The sequence below is a fragment of the Phascolarctos cinereus genome, unplaced genomic scaffold, assembly GCF_003287225.1.
Source record: "Phascolarctos cinereus isolate Bilbo 61053 unplaced genomic scaffold, phaCin_HiC Scaffold_2;HRSCAF=192, whole genome shotgun sequence".
Classification (NCBI taxonomy): domain Eukaryota; kingdom Metazoa; phylum Chordata; class Mammalia; order Diprotodontia; family Phascolarctidae; genus Phascolarctos; species Phascolarctos cinereus.
The window spans coordinates 90,002,022-90,020,577 of NW_027555625.1; the positions used below are offsets into that span (position 1 = coordinate 90,002,022).

Genomic DNA, 18,556 nt, shown 5'->3' on the forward strand with positions numbered 1-18,556 from the left:
TTTCTTTGTAGGTACTTAGAAATTTTTTGGTGTTGATTATGGTGATACAAGTGTGGTAGGTGTATATCACCGAGTTCTATCTTTTTAAATTTAAAAGAGAGAAATTATGCTTAAATTGCGTATTGTAAAAACAAACATTTGTGAGAATATTAAATGTAGCCAAGGTTTAATTAAAGGCTTCTCAATTGTTAGTAATTGAAACTAAAATAACAAACTAAAAAAGTGATAGAGGAGTTGAATTAAAAAGCTTTGTTAAAAATCAATGTAATCTTTATAGGGGTTGAGATGGTAGCTCAGAGAAATGAGGCTGTAGTATTATGGAAACCATTCTTAAGGCCAGGAGTGTCTGTATTCATTGTCCGTGAGGGAGAAATCAGCTTGTTTAGGCTGTACTTCTGGATCACTGTTTATTTGTCTTTCATTCCCTACCCTTGCTGCTTTACTTAGTAATGGTTTCCTGTTAGCTTTCTTGAGTCTTGGCATCCTTATGGGTTCCCAGGGTTCATTTATTTAGAAAACAATGCATGGGGACCTTTCAGTTGGAGGACAACATAAAAATAGGGAGCAGTTGTATTACAACCTTTCTGAGCTCTTATCTTCACTACCATTAGATAGATTTGTCAGATTTTTTTCTAAGGCTAGAAAAGAAATAACAACATGGCTCATCTGCATAGCTTAATGAATATTTGATGTTTTTAAGGAACAAATGTGAAAAACAGCTTTTGTAATTGTAACAGTAATTGTAATTTGTATTTGAAAAAAACTTGCATTTAAGGATATGAAAATTTCATTTCAACCAGTATTTATTAGATGTCTTTTGTAAGACCGCAGTAGAGTAAGTGAATGTTGTTGTTCCTCCTAAGGGAATTACTGTTGTTGTTAGTCGTTCTTTGTTCTTGAAAAGGACAAATGACATCAGGAAGGTGACGTCTTGACTTTGGAGTGCATTGGATATAAGTGAGGCAGAGCTGCAGAAAGTCATCAGTGTCACTTTCTCCTCCTGAGTCATCAAAGTCTAGTGGCAAGACAAAGGTCAAGTTGACTGGAGATGGCCCAGAATGCAGTGAGTGACCTTGGCATTTCTAAATTAAGGTCTTTCCCAGGTCTGTTTGTCTGAGGACAGGCCCATTCAATGATGAAGGGGTAAGTAAGAGTTGAGACAAAAGATATCTCAATTTACCATTACACAGATATAATCTGGGAGGGGAAGATCCTCAAGTGTTTCTGGCCAACAGAAAAAAATTGCTATTTATCCTCATTCTAAGCCATCAAAACCTAAACAATGAGCCTCTGAGAGTTGGAGTGGGGCTATTCATATAGTAACTTATCGAAGATGTTTTCTACTGAAAGCAGATGTCCTGAAAACTCCTGCCCTTTTCTCTCAGAAAGCTCAGGATACAAGTAGTAGAAATCTTATAAATATTTATGCTTTTACACTTCAGATATGGCTATTCCTTTATAACCCATCCATGACTTCTCATCCTCTGTATTTCTTATCTTGTCTTGTACTTCAACACATTCTCCTCAGGGGGTTGATCCAGCTACTGGGTGCCTTCCTGTAGTTGTGGATGCTGTTAGAAGATACAGGAATGCCGTTATCCTTTATTCTCATAGTTATGACTGGGCCACCTCTTTTTCATGTTGCGTATTTCTCCTATGACATCCTCTGGACTGTTTCTTTTGTTCAATCTTTCCTTGATAATATGTTGCAACCCACCATGAACTGCTTTACAGCCCTTTGCAACTTAAATTCTTTGGAGACCGTGGGATTCCATGACTTGAATTCATATAACATCACTGCGAAATGTAGTCCTCTGTTTCATTGTATAAATTATTGATTGATGTATAGGGAGGTCTATGATGTGTGTTTTTCACCTCCATATAACGAAGTGCTCTCTTATCTCTTCAGACTCCACTGTGTCCTTTTTTTGGGTTGCTTCCACATGTTTGGCATGAGAAAACTTTTGCATTCTAGGCAAAGGACTAATTGCTTTCTGCCAAAAAGGAAGGGAACCACGGTGCCTAAAAATATGGGTTAGAGAGGGCTTTCCCTTCAACACTTCATACTTAAAATTGTGTGGCAGATTTGTTTGGAGACTCTTAATCTTTCACTTAAAATGCATTCAATGAAGAAGTATGTATTGAACATCTCTTCACTCTGTGTGTGTGCACACGTATGTGCTTCATATACAAAAAATATCAGACGAGGAGCCAGCAAAGAATTCATAGTATAATTGCTTTTCCCACACTTCCATGGTCTGTCTTTCCCAAACTGACACATCCTGTTTTATATTGTATTCTTATTGTATCATCTTATTTCTGTATGTTTTATACATTAGAACTTTCCCATGACATGATTTTCTCTACAGGAGAATTTGGTGTAAGATAGATTTGTTTTGGACTCAATTCTAGATAATTTAATTACTGAAATTGATTAGCTTAATTTCAATATATTATACAGGTTGAAGGTTATAATATAAATTATAAAATCTACAGTGTAGATGGAAGGATGGTTTGTCTCTGATGTATTTATTTTGAATATGACTGTATCTTTGTCTTTTTATTTGGGTGTTAATGTTGATTAAGTTTCTACAGGTCATCTTGTATTGGAAAAAAAAATTTAATTTGCTGCCTCATTACCTTATTTATGAAAATGTTTTTCAGTTCACTTAAACATTTATTAAATGCCTAATATGTACAAGGTCCTATCCTAGACTCTGGAGATGCAAAAAGAAATGAATGAAATAATTGTTATCTCAAAGATCTTTACTATTTCTATTAACAACTGTTTGGTTTTCCATCAGTTTTCTGTGAGGGGTCTATTTGATTTTTGCTTTGGAATGAATGCTTTTGAATGGCTTATAAAATATTGTTCTTCCTCAGGTGAAAATTATTTAGCAAAACTTTAGAATGACCCATTTGTAAAAGGGAAATTCTAGAATGTTTTCCCCCAAAGATCTATAAGTAGCTTTTTTTTTTATACTGCTCGGAGATGGCCTTCAGCGTTCTTCTATGCGGGGTAGAGAATGATCTCAAATACCTTCTAGCCCTTTCTTTCTGTGTTTGTGCTAAAGTGCTTCACAGAGATGAAGATCTTGATCATTCTAAGTCAGGAATACTTCTATAAATAATGTTTTGATCTGCTATTTTTTTTTATGTTGCCTTATTCAGATTTTTTTCCCTCAGGGGTAAATTCTGCTGAGATTCTGTGAATACTCTCAACTAGTTAGCTATTGTGATTGATTTTTGACTTAGGTTTTTTGCATGATGCATCTCTATTGTACTTAGTCTTTGAACACTTGACTGGAGGATAGGTTTATTTACTTTGAACTCCCTGTTTATTTTTATCTCAAAGGTTCTGAAACAGAAACACTTGGATGATCACCTACGAAAAGTATCTGTAAGAAGATTTGAATCCTTTAAATTGTTTTCAGTAACAGAAATAAAAAAGGAAACGGAAGACGAAGCTGGTGGCTGGGTTCAGTATACAAGTGTGTTTTATCCTGAATACAGTATTTCTTTAAGGTAATTATCATTCTGCTCAAGATTTTTTCTTACAAATCATTTTTATCTCTTGCCCGTGAACAGTAACTTTATCAGAATCTCATTATTCATTTGGGGAATGTCCATGCTAGTTAGAGCTAACAAGCAATCTGAATCAGTTCTTAGGTTTTGCAGGACGTTTTCCTGCTGATTTCATTGGGTCTTGCTGTGTTGCTAGTACAAAGAAAAAAATATCTGAAATAACTCAGGGATATTTGAGCATTCTGTGGGTTGCAAATCAAAAGGTTCATTTAATCTTTTCCTTATAGCTTTTGCTAGTGACACAAAGTAAAGTTCTCCTTGATGCAAAGAAGGCTAAAAGTGAAAACAAGATTTTTCTGAATTCCACTGCTCTCCAAGTACCTGAAAATCAGGTTTTTTTTCCCTTCCCTTTGACATTTTTTCATCTCCAGAATAGAGCCTCAAGAATAGAGAGAGAAAGTTCAGCTGAAGACATTGATATTGTATGAAGCAGTGGAGACAGTAGTACCTTTTAAAATGATTATGAAAACAGAGAGGGGAACAGTTAACTGCAGTAACAAGATGTCTATTTTACTCAGTTAATTTTCTGACATAGCTGTACTGTATAATGCTACTGGAGGTGTTTAATTTTGTGTTCTGACAAGAGCATACATTTTGAAAGGGAAGGAGGAGCAGTTTTACAGGAGCTTTGTGAAGGAGAAAGATCACGTTTTATGTGGAAAATATGACTGAATGAGGATAAAATAAGGTGATGATGAGTTTTTAAGAAGAAAAAAATCACCTTCACAAAGGATATCTATTCATAGTATGTGTTTTGTGGTATATTTTAATTCAAAAGAAAAAGCTAAGCTTTATAAGGCGGTTGCACTAAATACAATTTTAGGGTTTGGTAGTGCTTGGGCAAGTGGAGAAGGATATTTGGGATCTATTTTTATGATTTCCTTGTGTTGTCGAAGACCTCAAATAGAAAATCAAAATTTAGAGATTTTTAATCCTTTTATAACGCTTAACACTGATCAAAGCTTTATGTGATCCACTTGCAGCGAGCCCTGAGAATAGGAAAGAAAATGACTGTGTTGAAAAATAGTGTCTTTGAGGAAAGATTAAAAGAAGGAAAGAATAAGGGGCAATCTAATAATAGTTTTCAAGAATAAGACAGATTATTACAACAGAGGTTGCCGATCAGTTATTTTCTATATCAGTTGAGGAAAGAATAAGAGAAAAAGAGTTTAAACTCTAGCAAGAAGAATTTTAAGCTCTGAGAAAGATTAGTCAGGGAGGACAGTAATAATAATGACAATTCACATCGATATAGTGCTTTAAAGATTATAGAGTACTTTTCTTATAACAACCCTATGAAAAGTACAAGTATTGTCCTTCTTTTGTGGATGAAGAAACTGAAGCTCAGAGGGGTTAAGAGTCTGAGTCATAATCATACAGTTAATGATTTTTGTAGCCTCGAACTTAGGTCTCCTGACTTCAAGTGTGACACTCTTTTCACTCATCCATGCTGCCTCCCTAGTGGATGTGGACTCTCCATTCCTGGATGCATTTTAAAATCGTTACCGATCTATTTGTGGTATCTTAAGTACAGTGATTCTGGGAAGCAGAGGGATGAGTTAAATAACTTCACTCATTCCAACAAAATAAGTGTAGTCTTAGTATCGTACCAAACTGGTTACTCAGTGAATATTTTTTGAATGAATAAAATTCTGTACTATATGATATAAACATTGTACTTTATGGAAGTTTTTGCTTTGAAATTCTGCCAAGATAACCTTTGCTTTTTGTATGTTGTGGAATTCCAGAAAACTGGACTGAGAATCTGTAGATAATTGCTGATTATGTGAAGTGACTAACTCACTTAATTTTATTGAGCCTCAGTTTCCTAATCCAGTAAAAAGGGTAATGCTTATAACTCACATTTATACAACAGGGTAAAATTTGCGAAGATGCTTTTCCCACAACAGTTGTGTGGGGTGGTTAGTGCATAGTTTATCAATCCCATTTTACAGATGTGAAACTGAAACTCACAGGTTAAATGATTTTCCCAAATCATAGAACTCCCAAGTGTTACAGCCAGGATTTAAACCCAGGCCTTTTGACCCAAAGGCCATCACTCTTTTCACTATAGCTTGCAAGCCCTCAGTATTCCAGCTTGCTCATAACTTTACCCTCATAGAGTTTTTGTTAAGTATCAAATGAGAAAATGCATGTTAAAATACTTTGTAAACTGTGGCACTCTGTACAAATGCACTAGTGTTACTATTGCTTGTTCTTTCCCTCTGAGATGTCCTCCAGTGTACTCTGTATTGGTTTTGTATAGACATACTTATTTGCATATTGTCATCTCCATTAGAATGTGGGCTCCTCAGGGCAGGGACTGCGTTTTTCCCTTTATTTTCTTAATACGTAGCACAGTCTCTCATACACAAAGTAAATGTTTAATAAATGCTTGTTGCTTGAGTGCTATCACTGTTAGTTAATTTCATAATCAGTGGCACAGTTCTTCAGACTCTAACCAAGGCTGACTGCTTATGACTGAAAACAAAAACTTGTTCATTTTTGTCAGCTGGGATCTTCATCCTGATCTGGAGGGTGGGGTGCCCTTATCGGGGTAGCAAGCGTCATGAAGCTGAGAGGGATGACTAATGTTTTGGATCATAGTCAGGATCTAGAGAGATCTCTGCAGGCCAGAATGATGGGTCAAATCTAATGAGCTGGAGTGTATTAGGAATAAATATAAAGTCCTACATGTAGGTTAGTTCAATTCAGTCCACAATCATTTATTGATTTCCTACTTGGTGTAAGACATAGTGATACAGGAAGACAAGACACAGTATAGTCTCTGCCATTAAGGAAATTACATTCTCCTAGAAAGAAACAACATACTTATGGGTAAATAAATACAAAATGTGAAAAAGGTAAATGCAGAGTATTTTTGGTTAAAAAGATAACCTGCACACATTGCAGTCCTATTGAAATATGTCTAGACAGCAAGCTGCAAATTCATTAAGAGTCGACAGGGTGACATGGCAGCCCCCCAAAAGCTGGAGTGTTTTTGGACTGGATTAACAGAAACCTAGTATAGAGAACAAGGGAAGTTATAGGGCGACACTATTCTATTCAACCTTAACCCACTGGACTATTTGTGTTTAGCTCTGGGCACCATATTTTGAGAAAGGCATTGACAGTCTGCTACATGTCCACAGCAGAGCAATCAAGATGGTAAGGTGATAAGAGATGATTTCATATTAGGATCAGTTTAGGGGACTGGGAAGGAGAAGAGGGATGTGTGTGTGTGTGTGTGTGTGTGTGTATCAAATTTTATATATATATATACACATTATATATGTATATATATACATATATAATGTGTATATAATTTGTGTATAGATATAGATATATATAGATAAGCAAAATTTGAGGAGGGAGAGAATACTTTTAGCTTAGTTGACCAGTCATGGCTTCATAGAAGAGTTGGTAACTAAGCTCTCTCTGGAAAGAAGAGAAGGATTCAGAAAATGTTGATAGAACAGCTTGTAGTTCAACTTGACTAGAATGTAGAGTATGTGAAAAGAAGGAATAGAAAATAAGGGTTGGCAAAATTATAAGGAAAGCAGAAAACCGGGAAAAAGTTTTTGCAACAAATATTTCTGACAAAGATCTCATTTCTCACATATAGAGAACTGAGTCAAATTTATAGAAATACAAGTTATTCCCCAATTGATAAATGGTCAAAGGATATGAACAGGCAGTTTTCAGACAAAGAAATCGAAGCTATCTACAATCACATGAAAAAATGCTCTAAATCACCATTGATCAGAGAAATGCAAATTAAAACAATTCTGAGGTACCACCTCAGAGTAGCTAATGTGACAAAAAAGGAAAATGTTGGATGTTGGAGGGATGTGGGAAAATTGGGACACTAATGCATTGTTGGTGGAGTTGTGAACTGATCCAGCCATTCTAGAGAACGGTTTGGAACTGTGTCTGAAGGGCTATAAAGCTGTTTGTGCCTTTGATCCAGCAATACCACTTCTAGGTTTATATCTCAAAGACATCCAGGAAAGGGGGAAAGGGCCTATTTCTACAAAAACATTTATAGCAGTTCTTTTTGTGGTGGCTAAGAATTAGAAATCGAAGGGATGCCCATCAATTGGAGAATGGCTAAACAAGTTGTGGTATATGATTGTAATGGAATATTATTGTGCTATAAGAAATGACAAGCAGGATGATTTTAGAAAAACCTGGAAGACTTACCTGAACTGATGCATAGTGAAGTGAACAGAACTAGGAGAATGTTGTACACAGTAACAGCAGTGTTTTTCAGTGAAGAACTGTGAATGACTAGCTATTCTCAGCAATACAATGATCTCTAAGACAATCTCAAAGGACTAGTAATGAAGCATAATATCTGCCTCCAGAGAAAGAACTAATATTGATTGAATACAGACTGAAGCATGCTATTTTTCACTTTCATTTTTTCTTTTATTCGACTCTTCTTATACAAAATGACTAATATGAAAATGTTTTACATAATTGCACATGTATAACCTATATCTGAATGCTTACTTTCTCAGGGAGGCAGGAGGGAAGAAGGGATAGAATTTGGAATTCAAAACTTTAAATAAAACTGTTAAAAAAAAAGCAATAGGAAATGTAGTTTTAAATCTAAGTTTATAGGGTGTAATCTCAAATTTTTGAGGTACTTATTTTTTCTATAATACAGTCAATAAATTCACGTACTTCCTGAAAAACAAAAAAGAAAATGAGGTTGGAAAGGTAGATTGAAGCCAGAAGACCTTAAATAACAGAAATTTGTATATTTTATTCAGTGGGCAATAGGATGTTATTAAATGTGTCTGAGGCTTGTGATCCTTGTGTGACATTGTCAGTGCCTTAGTAAGTTTTGGTAATCATGGAAAGATGAACTTACTTGTAAATGGAATTGACATTCTTTCATCCAGTTCAATCCAGTAAACACTTATTAAGCAGCTATTGTATGCCAGGAACTGGGCTTTGTGAAGGGTATGCTATTAATAAAAAGAAAGACAGTCCCTACCCTCAAGGGGCTTACAGTCTAATCGGGAGACAACACACAAAAGGAAGCAAGAGAGCAGGGGTGACAATAGGAGGAGCACCAAGGCGGTGATGGAGCATCTTTTTCCATGGACTTGAAACCAGGCAAAGTAGCAGATGCAGAGTGGAGTGAGACCAAAAGTCCAGTTTCTGCTCTCTATAAAGGAAGGAATTGGGAGGAGTTTATATACTGTTTTTGACATCAATAGCTTATTTAAATGGGTCCATTCTTCCTATAGTATATTTAAACAATAGTTTTCATTGCACACCACATCTTCTATCTCATTTTTATTCCTCTAGCTTTGTATTAATTTTTCTCTTTGCTCCAAAAAGTCAGTTATATGACTTACAGAAACAACTGATTCAGGAATTACTGTTATATCAATAAATAGTTTTTTGCCCATAAAAACATAGTGGATTTCATTTTTTTTGATTTAGTGCTTATCATGTCCAGTACCTTCTGATCAATTTCTTTCTTTCTTTCTTTCTTTCTTTCTTTCTTTCTTTCTTTCTTTCTTTCTTTCTTTCTTTCTTTCTTTCTTTCTTTCTTTTTCTTTCTTTCTTTCCTTCTTCCTTCTTCCTTCTTCCTTCCTTCCTTCCTTCCTTCCTTTCTTCCTCCTTCCTTCCTTCCTTCCTTCCTTCCTTCCTTCCTTCCTTCCTTCCTTCCTTCCTTCCTTCCTTCCTTCCTTCCTTCCTTCCTTCCGGCAGTGGGGTTAAGTGACTTGCCCAAAGTCACATAGCTAGTAAGTGTCAACTGTCTGAGGCTGGATTTGAACTCAGGTCCTCCTGACTCCAGGGCTGGTGCTCTATCCACTGCTTCTGATCCATTTCTCAAAGAAAGTGTTCAAGATGTGAGTCATGATGAGGTTTCTAGGTGGCCCACGTTTGGTTTTTCTCTTTCCTTAGTCTTGATTCAATTTCTCTTAAATTTTTCACTATTCTTTCCTATGTCTGCTTTGCTTTGGAGCCACCAACTATCATGTATATGTTGATTTACTTTGGAGGCTCTTACAGAATTCTTGAGAGACTACATACATAGTGGATAGGGAGCTGGCCTTAGAGCCAGAATGACCTGCATTCATGTTCTGCCTTCACACACACTGACTGTATGATTCTAGGCAAGTCACTTATTCTCTTAATTCTCCTGTCAAATTTCTGTTGCAGAACAGTTGATGATTTGCATTAATTGAAAGGAATTTGATCACTAGGGGGCTCCCTGAACCAATGAAATCACAAGTTTGCCCTTCCTCCACCTGATAAAGTTCTTTAGCATGGTGCCCTGAGGGGGAGTCCAGGGGTAGCATGTGCTAGGTGATTTCATTACCACAGTCTGCACCACTGTCTCCCCTCAGACCTTGGCAGAGGCCCTTCAGACCACCCACCCTGCTTCCAGCCATCATTCAGCGGAGCAGTCTTTATGTGGCATTTGCCTTTCCAAATGCTATGGTCTCCTGCATCCTTAATAGCCACGTCTATTTGAAGATCATGAAAAGACAATTCTTACCTCCAAGTCCTTGGTGCCATCAGATCAGTATCAGAAACCGATATGATTTTATCAATGAAAATAAGATACATTGCCATCTGCTTGCCATGACACTGTGAAGACTACTGGGCTTTTCCATTGGACTTGCAGTTGAAACCTCCTCTGTATGTTGTTCCCCTCTTTTAGAATATGAGTTCCTTGAGAGCAGCGACTGCAATATTTCTCAGTTTGTTTCTGTAGTGCTTAGCATAATAGTTGGCACATAGTAAGTGCTTAATAAATGCTTTTTCATTCATTCTCTTGTTATAGTTTCTTTACCTCTTCATTTCTTGTAACAGATGTTGATATACAACCTGTAATTATTTTTATGATAGTTTTTTTTGCACATACTTATTATGAGCATTGCAATGTATGAAATGATCAAATGGCCTATGAAATGATGTTTTTTATTCTCTTTGGATGCACAGTTAAATCAACTCTGCCATCTCCTTTATTTGCCTCTTCAAGAAGAAACTGTGCAACTCCTTCTATTTTTCCATTTTGTCTATGGTCAAAATGTCAGTACTGCTATGATTCAGTTCTTGTAGTTGTGTGTCCATTTGTTGGTCATTAGACAAAGATCTTACCATACTAAAGTCTAAGTTAATGTTTACAGACAACCTAAAAATTGTGTGATTCTTATTCCCTTTTCTGCTACTTTGTCACCTTCACTTCAGAAGTGGAAGGGGGACACATAAGACTGAGGGCCATTTTTTAAAATTGGGTTGCCATTGCCTTGAGAATTGACCAGTCTCCTGGTAAAGAGCTTTTCTGTTCTTAGCTGGGCTGGTCCTTGGAAAGAAGACATAGTCTGTTGTATGTACCATACTCTTACTATACTCAAAAGCCTGTTCAGCATGGTATAACCTGCCAGAGCATGTGCTCTGTCCTTTGGAACCCTGAGTTACTAGAAGGATTTTGAGGATAAAAGCTAGAAGGACAAAACAATAGAACAAAGATGGAGATCTGCAAAGGTATTTTTATTACACTCTTTTCACCATCAAGAACAGGAGAGCTCCCACCCTTGGAATTTATAGAGGAGGTAGAAGAAATTGTACTGAAAAGAAGAGAGATAGGAAAATCCCCTGGATGGGACCAGAGGGCGTCCTATAAAGAAGAGATCTGAATGAGGGTGACACAATTATGAAGGCATTTAGAGATCTCTTCTGAGGGCATCACAGAGGGGTGGGGAAAAAAAGGGAATATCAGTAATGACTTATATGTCTACTTTCTCATTCATATAATTTTACGTTCATGGATTGTCTCATGCACCTCACTTTGGAAAACACTGAGCTAGTGTGTGGAGCTTAATGCTGTAAGATGAAATTCAGTAGTTATATGTATATCTCTAAAAAGCCTTATACTTGGTTTCAAAAAAAATATTGACATCATAAGTATAATAGGGGAGGCATGGTCAGGCAACAGTTTGCATGAAAAAGGTCTAGGGGTTTTAGTGGACTGCACTCTGAGTGCATTGAAAGTCATAAGTCTGCAATGTGATGTGGCTTTCACAAAAGCTAATGCAAACTTGGGCTATCTCAAGAGAGGCAGAACATCCAGGAATATGGAAGGGATAATTCCTCTGTACCCTGGCTCTGTTTTGTCAGAACAAATACGGAATATTGTGTTCAGTTCTGGGCACCACAGTTTAAGAAAGACGTCATTAAACTGGGGAGCATTCAGAGAAAGACAACCAGGATAGTGAAGGGCCTTGGATCAATGTCATATCAGGCAGTCATTAATCAACAAGCATTTATGAAGGGCCTGCTCTGTACCAGGCAGTGTACCAGGTGCTGGGGATGCGTAGACACGAGTGAAACAGCATCTGTTGGAGGAGCTTAAAATCAAGTTAAGGGAGATCATATGTACCTGCATTTCCCTCTTTCTCTGTGTGTCTCTCTTTTCTCTCCTCCCTCCCACCTCTTTCCCCATTACAGCTCTCTCTCTTTTTCCATCCCTCCCCTCCCCTTACTCCCTTCCTCTTTTCTTGTGAAGTCTTGGGTAAAGGCTTCAGATGGAAGGAGGCACTTGAACTGAGCTTTGAAGAAAACTGGGAATAGGCTGAAAAAACTGGATATTTAGCCTGGGGAAGAGTAGATTTGGAGGAGGGCAAAGTAGCTGTGTTCAAGTGTTTGGAGAGCTGTCCTATGGAGGAATGATTACATGTGTTCGGTTTATCTCCAGAGGGAAGAACTGCGAGCAATGGGTGGATTTTGCAAAGAGGAACATTTAGGCTTAACATAAAAAATGGCCTCACTGGGATTGCCTTTCAGGTAGGGTTTAGATTAAATGATTGGTGAAATCCTGCCTCACTTGAAAGTTCTGTGATTCTCATTCAAAAGAGTTTGGCTTAACTATCTTCTCTAGAAAAACTTAGTGGATGAATAGGCAACCACCAGAACTCATCCATTAGATCTTGGACAAACACTGCTAATGGACAAGTGGGTCCCAGAATTGAATGAGAGGAGGAGATTATCTTTGGGAGACTGCCATATTCCCTTGATGACCCCCAATTTTTATCTGAAACAGAAATTGGTCTTTTAACAATATGAATATTCTTTTGTCCTATAGCCGTAGGTCACAGAATACTGAAGTTCTAGGAGGTTCCATCAAATTAGAAAGGCCTGATTTAGGTTGGTGTGGTGTGAGTGAAAATAAAAGGATGGTAGGAAAGAGATTTTGTGGAACATTGGATAAGGGAGAAGAAGATTTAATGCTCACTGAAGGTTTCAGGCCAGATGATGAGCCTAGTAGTAATGTTGGGGCCTTCAGCAGAATTAGAGAAATTGGAAGGAAGAGCAAGTTTAGGTAGGAAGATGATGAATTCACTTTTGGACCTTTGAGGTGCCAGTGGAATATCCAGATGGAAATATTCAATAGGTAGTTGGAGATTAGAGCTCAGTAAGAATTCATGGGAGAGATTTGTACTATGCATAGATCCCAGGAATTAGCTGTGTGATGACTGAACATAGGAAGTGGATGAGATCAGCAAAATCATGACTAGAGAGAAAAGAATAAGAGAGACCCTTTGACAAAGTCAAAGGGAACTTAAAAACTAGGTTTGCAAGTATCCCAGGATATATCCTTTCTCTCCTATGTACATGAACATAGTAAACCATGCCAGAGCAAATACCAAGACTTTAAAAATCTAAAATGAGAAGATTGATTTATGAGTGACCCTTAAAGTTCTTTACTAGCAAAACATTCCTGACCCTTTGGTACTTTACCATTATCTTCATCTAAGAGGCTCTTTTGTCATCAAAAGGATATGTAGAAAAAGCTGCCTTTAGCCAATCTGTCATTAGAGATGTTTATACAAAAAAAATATTGAGCTGTTTGTCCTGTTCTCTCCAGACTACTTCTTGGTCTTAAATAGAGGCTACTTATAGCTCAATCCCAGGATTATTTTTTCCCCTAAAACCTGCATTTCATTTTAGTGTAATAGGAATTTGCATGTTACGGTTGCTTTAAAGTACCTCTATTGTATTGGGTACTGTAGAAGTGCTTGTGTTATTCATTCATAAATGTGTACATGTCTTAGGTACATAAAAAGCTGAGAGGCCTGAACTGTCCTCCATTCTTTGTGTAGGACTTGTGTTGCTATGACGACTGCTGAATTAGAGGGCTGTCACTCTTGACTTTCTGCTTGTCCTGGGAGTGTAGAATGGGCAAGAAGTCAAGAATGACATTGTCTTTGACTATGGTGCATCCTTCTAATACAAAGAGCCTACTGCAGCAAAATTACAACGAGCTTCTCTAGGGAAAAAAAAAATCAACCCCCAAAGGCCACATTCTTTAGCTAGAGGGTACACGTAAATCATGGCATATGCCATGTGGATTCTCAGGTAACACAGGCTAGTGATAGGGAGGAATTGTGTGTAAAGTCAGTTTGATGGCATGAAGATTACACAACTGTAACCTATCGTAGGTATAGTTCTTACATGAGAGAGTGAGAATTTTATCTCTAGAGATATAAAGGCATAGTAGTAGTAGTGGTGGTGATGGTGGTGGTGGTTGTCACTTAGTAATTGTTGTAGTAGGAGAATGAGTGTTAGTAAACATTTTTGTTCTCCCTGTTGTCTCCTCAGTCTAAGACCTCTAGATATGAGTCTAGTGCCATTAAAATATGTCCTACTTATATGTAGAAAACAGAAGGGATTGGGGGGCAGCTAGGTGGTGCACTGCGTAGAGCACCGGCCCTGGATTCAGGAGGACCTGAGTTCAAATCTGGCCTCAGACCAAACACTTGACACTTACTAGCTGTGTGACCTTGGGCAAGTCACTTAACCCCAATTGCCTAAAAAACAAACAAACAAACAAACAAACAAAAAGAAAATGGAAAGGATTACCTATTTAGATTGATTTTCATGCAGTTGTAATTTTGGGCATGTGAAATTATGCCCTAGATCTGAGTCGGCTTTGCTTAAAAAGCTTAAACTATTGTGGTGGTAGTTTTAAAAGTTTCCATGTCGTTTTTTTCTATACTGAAGCCTCATTGTTGACTAGAGGTGATCCTGGGCTCTTGAAAGCTATGACAAGCTCCAGGAGATTCTATCAAGTTAGAAGGGCTTTGAGTATGGCCCTAGGGATGAACAGCCTAGCTAAGTTTGGTCTGATTACCCAGTTGACTGCAAAGTAATTAATTTTTTTAAGCCACAGCAACTCTTGAAGGCTAAGATGCAGAAGAACTGTGATCTCTGTTGGGAGAGGGGGTGTCTGTATGAGTTATAAGTCCTTGGAATGTATTGTTCTTCCATATTCATATGTGGTAACCACTTATTGTGGGATTGTGGATGTGGAAGGAGCTGGAAGTGTCCTTGGAGACCCCCTAGTTTAAACCCCTTAGCTATAGATGCCCAGAGACATGAAATGATTCTCCCAGCATCCCATGGCTGTTATGCAGCAGAACTGGGATTTAAACTCAGATCAATTCCTACTAGACTATCCTGCTTTCTGCTCCCTCTAAGTGACTGATAAAGATTGCCTTCTAAGACTGATAAAAATGTCTTTAAAGCATTTTTTAAAAATGCTTTTAATCTTTCAAGAAATTATCAAGGAAAACTGTCCTGATATTTTAGAACCAGAGGGCAAAATAGAAATTGAAAGAATCCGCAGATCTCCTCCTGAAAGAGATCCCCAAAGGAAAACTCCTAGGAATATTGTAGCCAAATTCCAGAGTTCCCTGGTCAAGGAGAAAATATTACAAGCTGCCGGAAGGAAACAATTCAAGTACTGTGGAAACACAATCAGGATAACACAAGATTTAGCAGCTTCTACAATAAAGGACTGCAGGACATGGAATATAATATTCCGGAGGGCAAAGGAGATAAGATTTCAACCAAGAATCACCTACCCAGCAAAACTGAGTATAATCCTTCAGGGGAAAAAAATGGTCATTCAGTGAAATAGAGGACTTTCAAGCATTCCTGATGAAAAGACCAGAGCTAACCAGAAAATTTGACTTTCAAATACAGGACTCCAGTGGAACATGAAGAGACATGCAAGATAGCCATACAAATTCTTACACCGCATAACATGCATTGATAATTGTAGACTGCTCTTCTCCAGGCAAACAGAACAGGCAGGATCTCTTGGCAGAGATGGGCGAAGGAAGAGTGGAAAGCTGGAGAGGTGGAGGGCTCAGGGAGGGAGGGAGGCAGGGACTTTTTGCCAAGTTCCAGTTGAGGTCCTGCATTTAAACTTACACTAATAATGAAAGCAGCCAGTAAGTATATTTAAAAAAATGCTTTTAAAAGAGCTCTGGAGCAATCTTAGTCTGTGAGAATGGCTTTAGAATAGAGATTTTCACTTGTTTTTCTTCTATAACCATTCTGCAACCCTCCATATCATATATTCCCTCTCCCTTACCCTGTTTTATTTTTTTGTTTTTTGTTTTTTGTGAGGCAGTCAGGTTAAGTGACTTGCCCAGTGTCACACAGCTAGTGAGTGTTATGTATCTGAGGCTGGATTTGAACTCAGGTCCTCCTGACTCCAGGACTGGTGCTCTATCCACTGCATCACCTAGCTGTCCCCTTACTACTTTCTTACTACCTGTTTCCTTTTAACCCTGCCTTTTAATTCACAGTATTTTGAGGCTCTGGGTTTTTTTTTTTCCTCTTCTTCAATTCACCTTCAGACTTTCCTCAAATAATTTTCAGTCCCTGCTGTTTAACCATTAGGCCTTGTACTTTAGATCACCTTGGAGGGATTGTATAAAGTCTTAGATTGTTGGATTTTTTTTTGTGGTTGTATAGGAAAATATATATTCTCAGTTGACATAGGAGAAAGAAGTCAGGTTAATGTCAATTAAAGGTCTTTGAAACACTGATCTCTAGCTAATAGTTACCATGTATATAGCACTTTCAGCACATTACAATTTGTAAAACACTTTACAAATATTATTTTGTCTTCATAACATCCATAGGAGGTAGGTATTCTTATTATCCCCATTTTACAGTGGAGGAAACTGAGTCAGAAAAAGGTTAAATGGATTGCTGAAGGTCACATAGCTAGTAAGTGCTGAGGCGGGATTTGAACTCAGATCTTCTCGAGTCCAGGGCCAGTGCTGTGTACACTGTGTCACCTACAGAGAAAGTCTAATGTAATAATAATAATAATAATAACTAATATTTATATAGTACTTACTATGTACCAAGCACTGCAATAAGAACTTTACAAATATTATCTCATTTGAGATAAAATTGAAGGGAAGGTTTGGAATTCTTAAACAGCTGGTAAGAATTTAACTTCATTTGATATTAAGTGCTGCGACTGTAAATACAGCAATATCGAAGCCTGTAGAGATAATGTCAAAAAACAAGCTTGAAGGCAGAGAGGCTTATGGAATTGACACTTCAGTGAAGAAGGTGACTCAGGGAACAAGGAACACTCTTTGACTTTGTGACTAATGGTGTAGCTGAAAGAAGATTCCTCACTAAGGAATGACTGTTGGTGTGCACTACCCTACATTTACCGAAGGGAATGATGCTAGGCTGTATTATCCTTCCATCCATCCATCTGTTGCTCTAAGCACCTATCCATCAATTCCTTCCCTCTATCCATCCCTCCCTTCCATCCATGTAGCTATAGCAGTGTACCTCCATGTGTATATAGCAAGTAATCAACAAATATTAACTAAGCTCCTGCTATATGCAAGACACTGTGCTAGGCACTGAAGAAACAAATAAAAGGATGAGAATCCCAGCTTTCAAAGACTTTGCATTCTGTTTGGAGAGAGAAGGACACATATAATGTCATGCAGCATAAATACAAGGTCAGTAACACTAATGCATTGTTGGTGGAGTTTTGCACTGATCCAACCATTTTAGAGAGCAATTTGGAACTCTGCCCAAAGGGTTATAAAACGATGTATACCCTTTGACCCAGCAATAATACTGCTAGCTCTCTATCCCAAAGAGATCAAAGGAAAAGGAAGAGGACCTATGTGTACACAAATATTTATAGGAGCTCTTTTTGTGGTGCCAAAGAATTAGAAATTGAGGGGAATGCTCATCAGTTGGGGAATGGCTAAATAAATTGTGGTGTATGATAGTGATGGAATACTATTGTGCTATAAGAAATGATGACCAGGATGATTTCAGAAAACCTGGACTTAGGTGAACTCATGCAAAGTGAAGTGAACAGAACCAGGAGAACATTGTACATAGTAACAGTAATATTGTACAATGATCAGTTGTGAATCATTTAGCTATTCTGAGTAATACAGTGATCCAAGACAGTTCTGAAGGACTTATGATGAAAAATGCTATCCACCACCAGAGAAAGAACTGATAAAGTCTGAATGCAGATTGACGCACAGTCTTAAAACTTTCTTTATTTTTCTCGAATTCTTTTTGGGGGGAATCTGTTTTCTGTTGTAACATGGCTAATATGGAAATATGTTTTGCAGGACGGCACATGTATAACCTTTACTAAATGGCTTGCGTTTCCAATGGGGGGAAGGGGCAGGAAGGAGGGACAGAATTTGGAGCTTAACATTTTAAAAAAAAATTGTTCAAATTTTTTTTACATGTAAGTGAGAAAAATTTTAAAATTGGTCAATATATGCAAATATATATTAAGTAATAAATACAGGATAGCCTGAGAGGGACAGTACTAGCAGTTGGAGTGGAACATAGGGTGGGGATTAGGAAAGGCTTTATGCAGAAGATGGTACATGAACTGCACCATAAAGGAAGAGACTTTGAATCAGATTAAGGAGAGGATACACTCCCAGTCTACGAGGCAGACATTACAAAGGCCCAGAAATGACAGATGTAGTGTCCTGTGTGAGGAACTTAGAGAAATCCAGTTTGGCTAGATTGCAGAGTGCAGGAAAGAGAGTGATATCCAATGAGACTGGAAAGATAGTCTGGTGCCAGATTGTGTAAGGATTTAAAAGCTTAACAGTGGAGTTCATATTTGATC

General features: G+C 37.6%; 1 protein-coding gene across 1 annotated transcript in view; it reads left to right on the forward strand.

Moving 5' to 3' along the window:
• The window catches only part of CAMKMT (calmodulin-lysine N-methyltransferase), a 501,359-nt gene that overhangs the window by 10,650 nt on the left and 472,153 nt on the right, over positions 1–18,556 (forward strand). Inside the window, 1 exon segment of the mRNA XM_021001297.2 lies at positions 3,356–3,525. Within this exon segment, the coding sequence (XP_020856956.1) occupies positions 3,356–3,525 (170 nt within the window).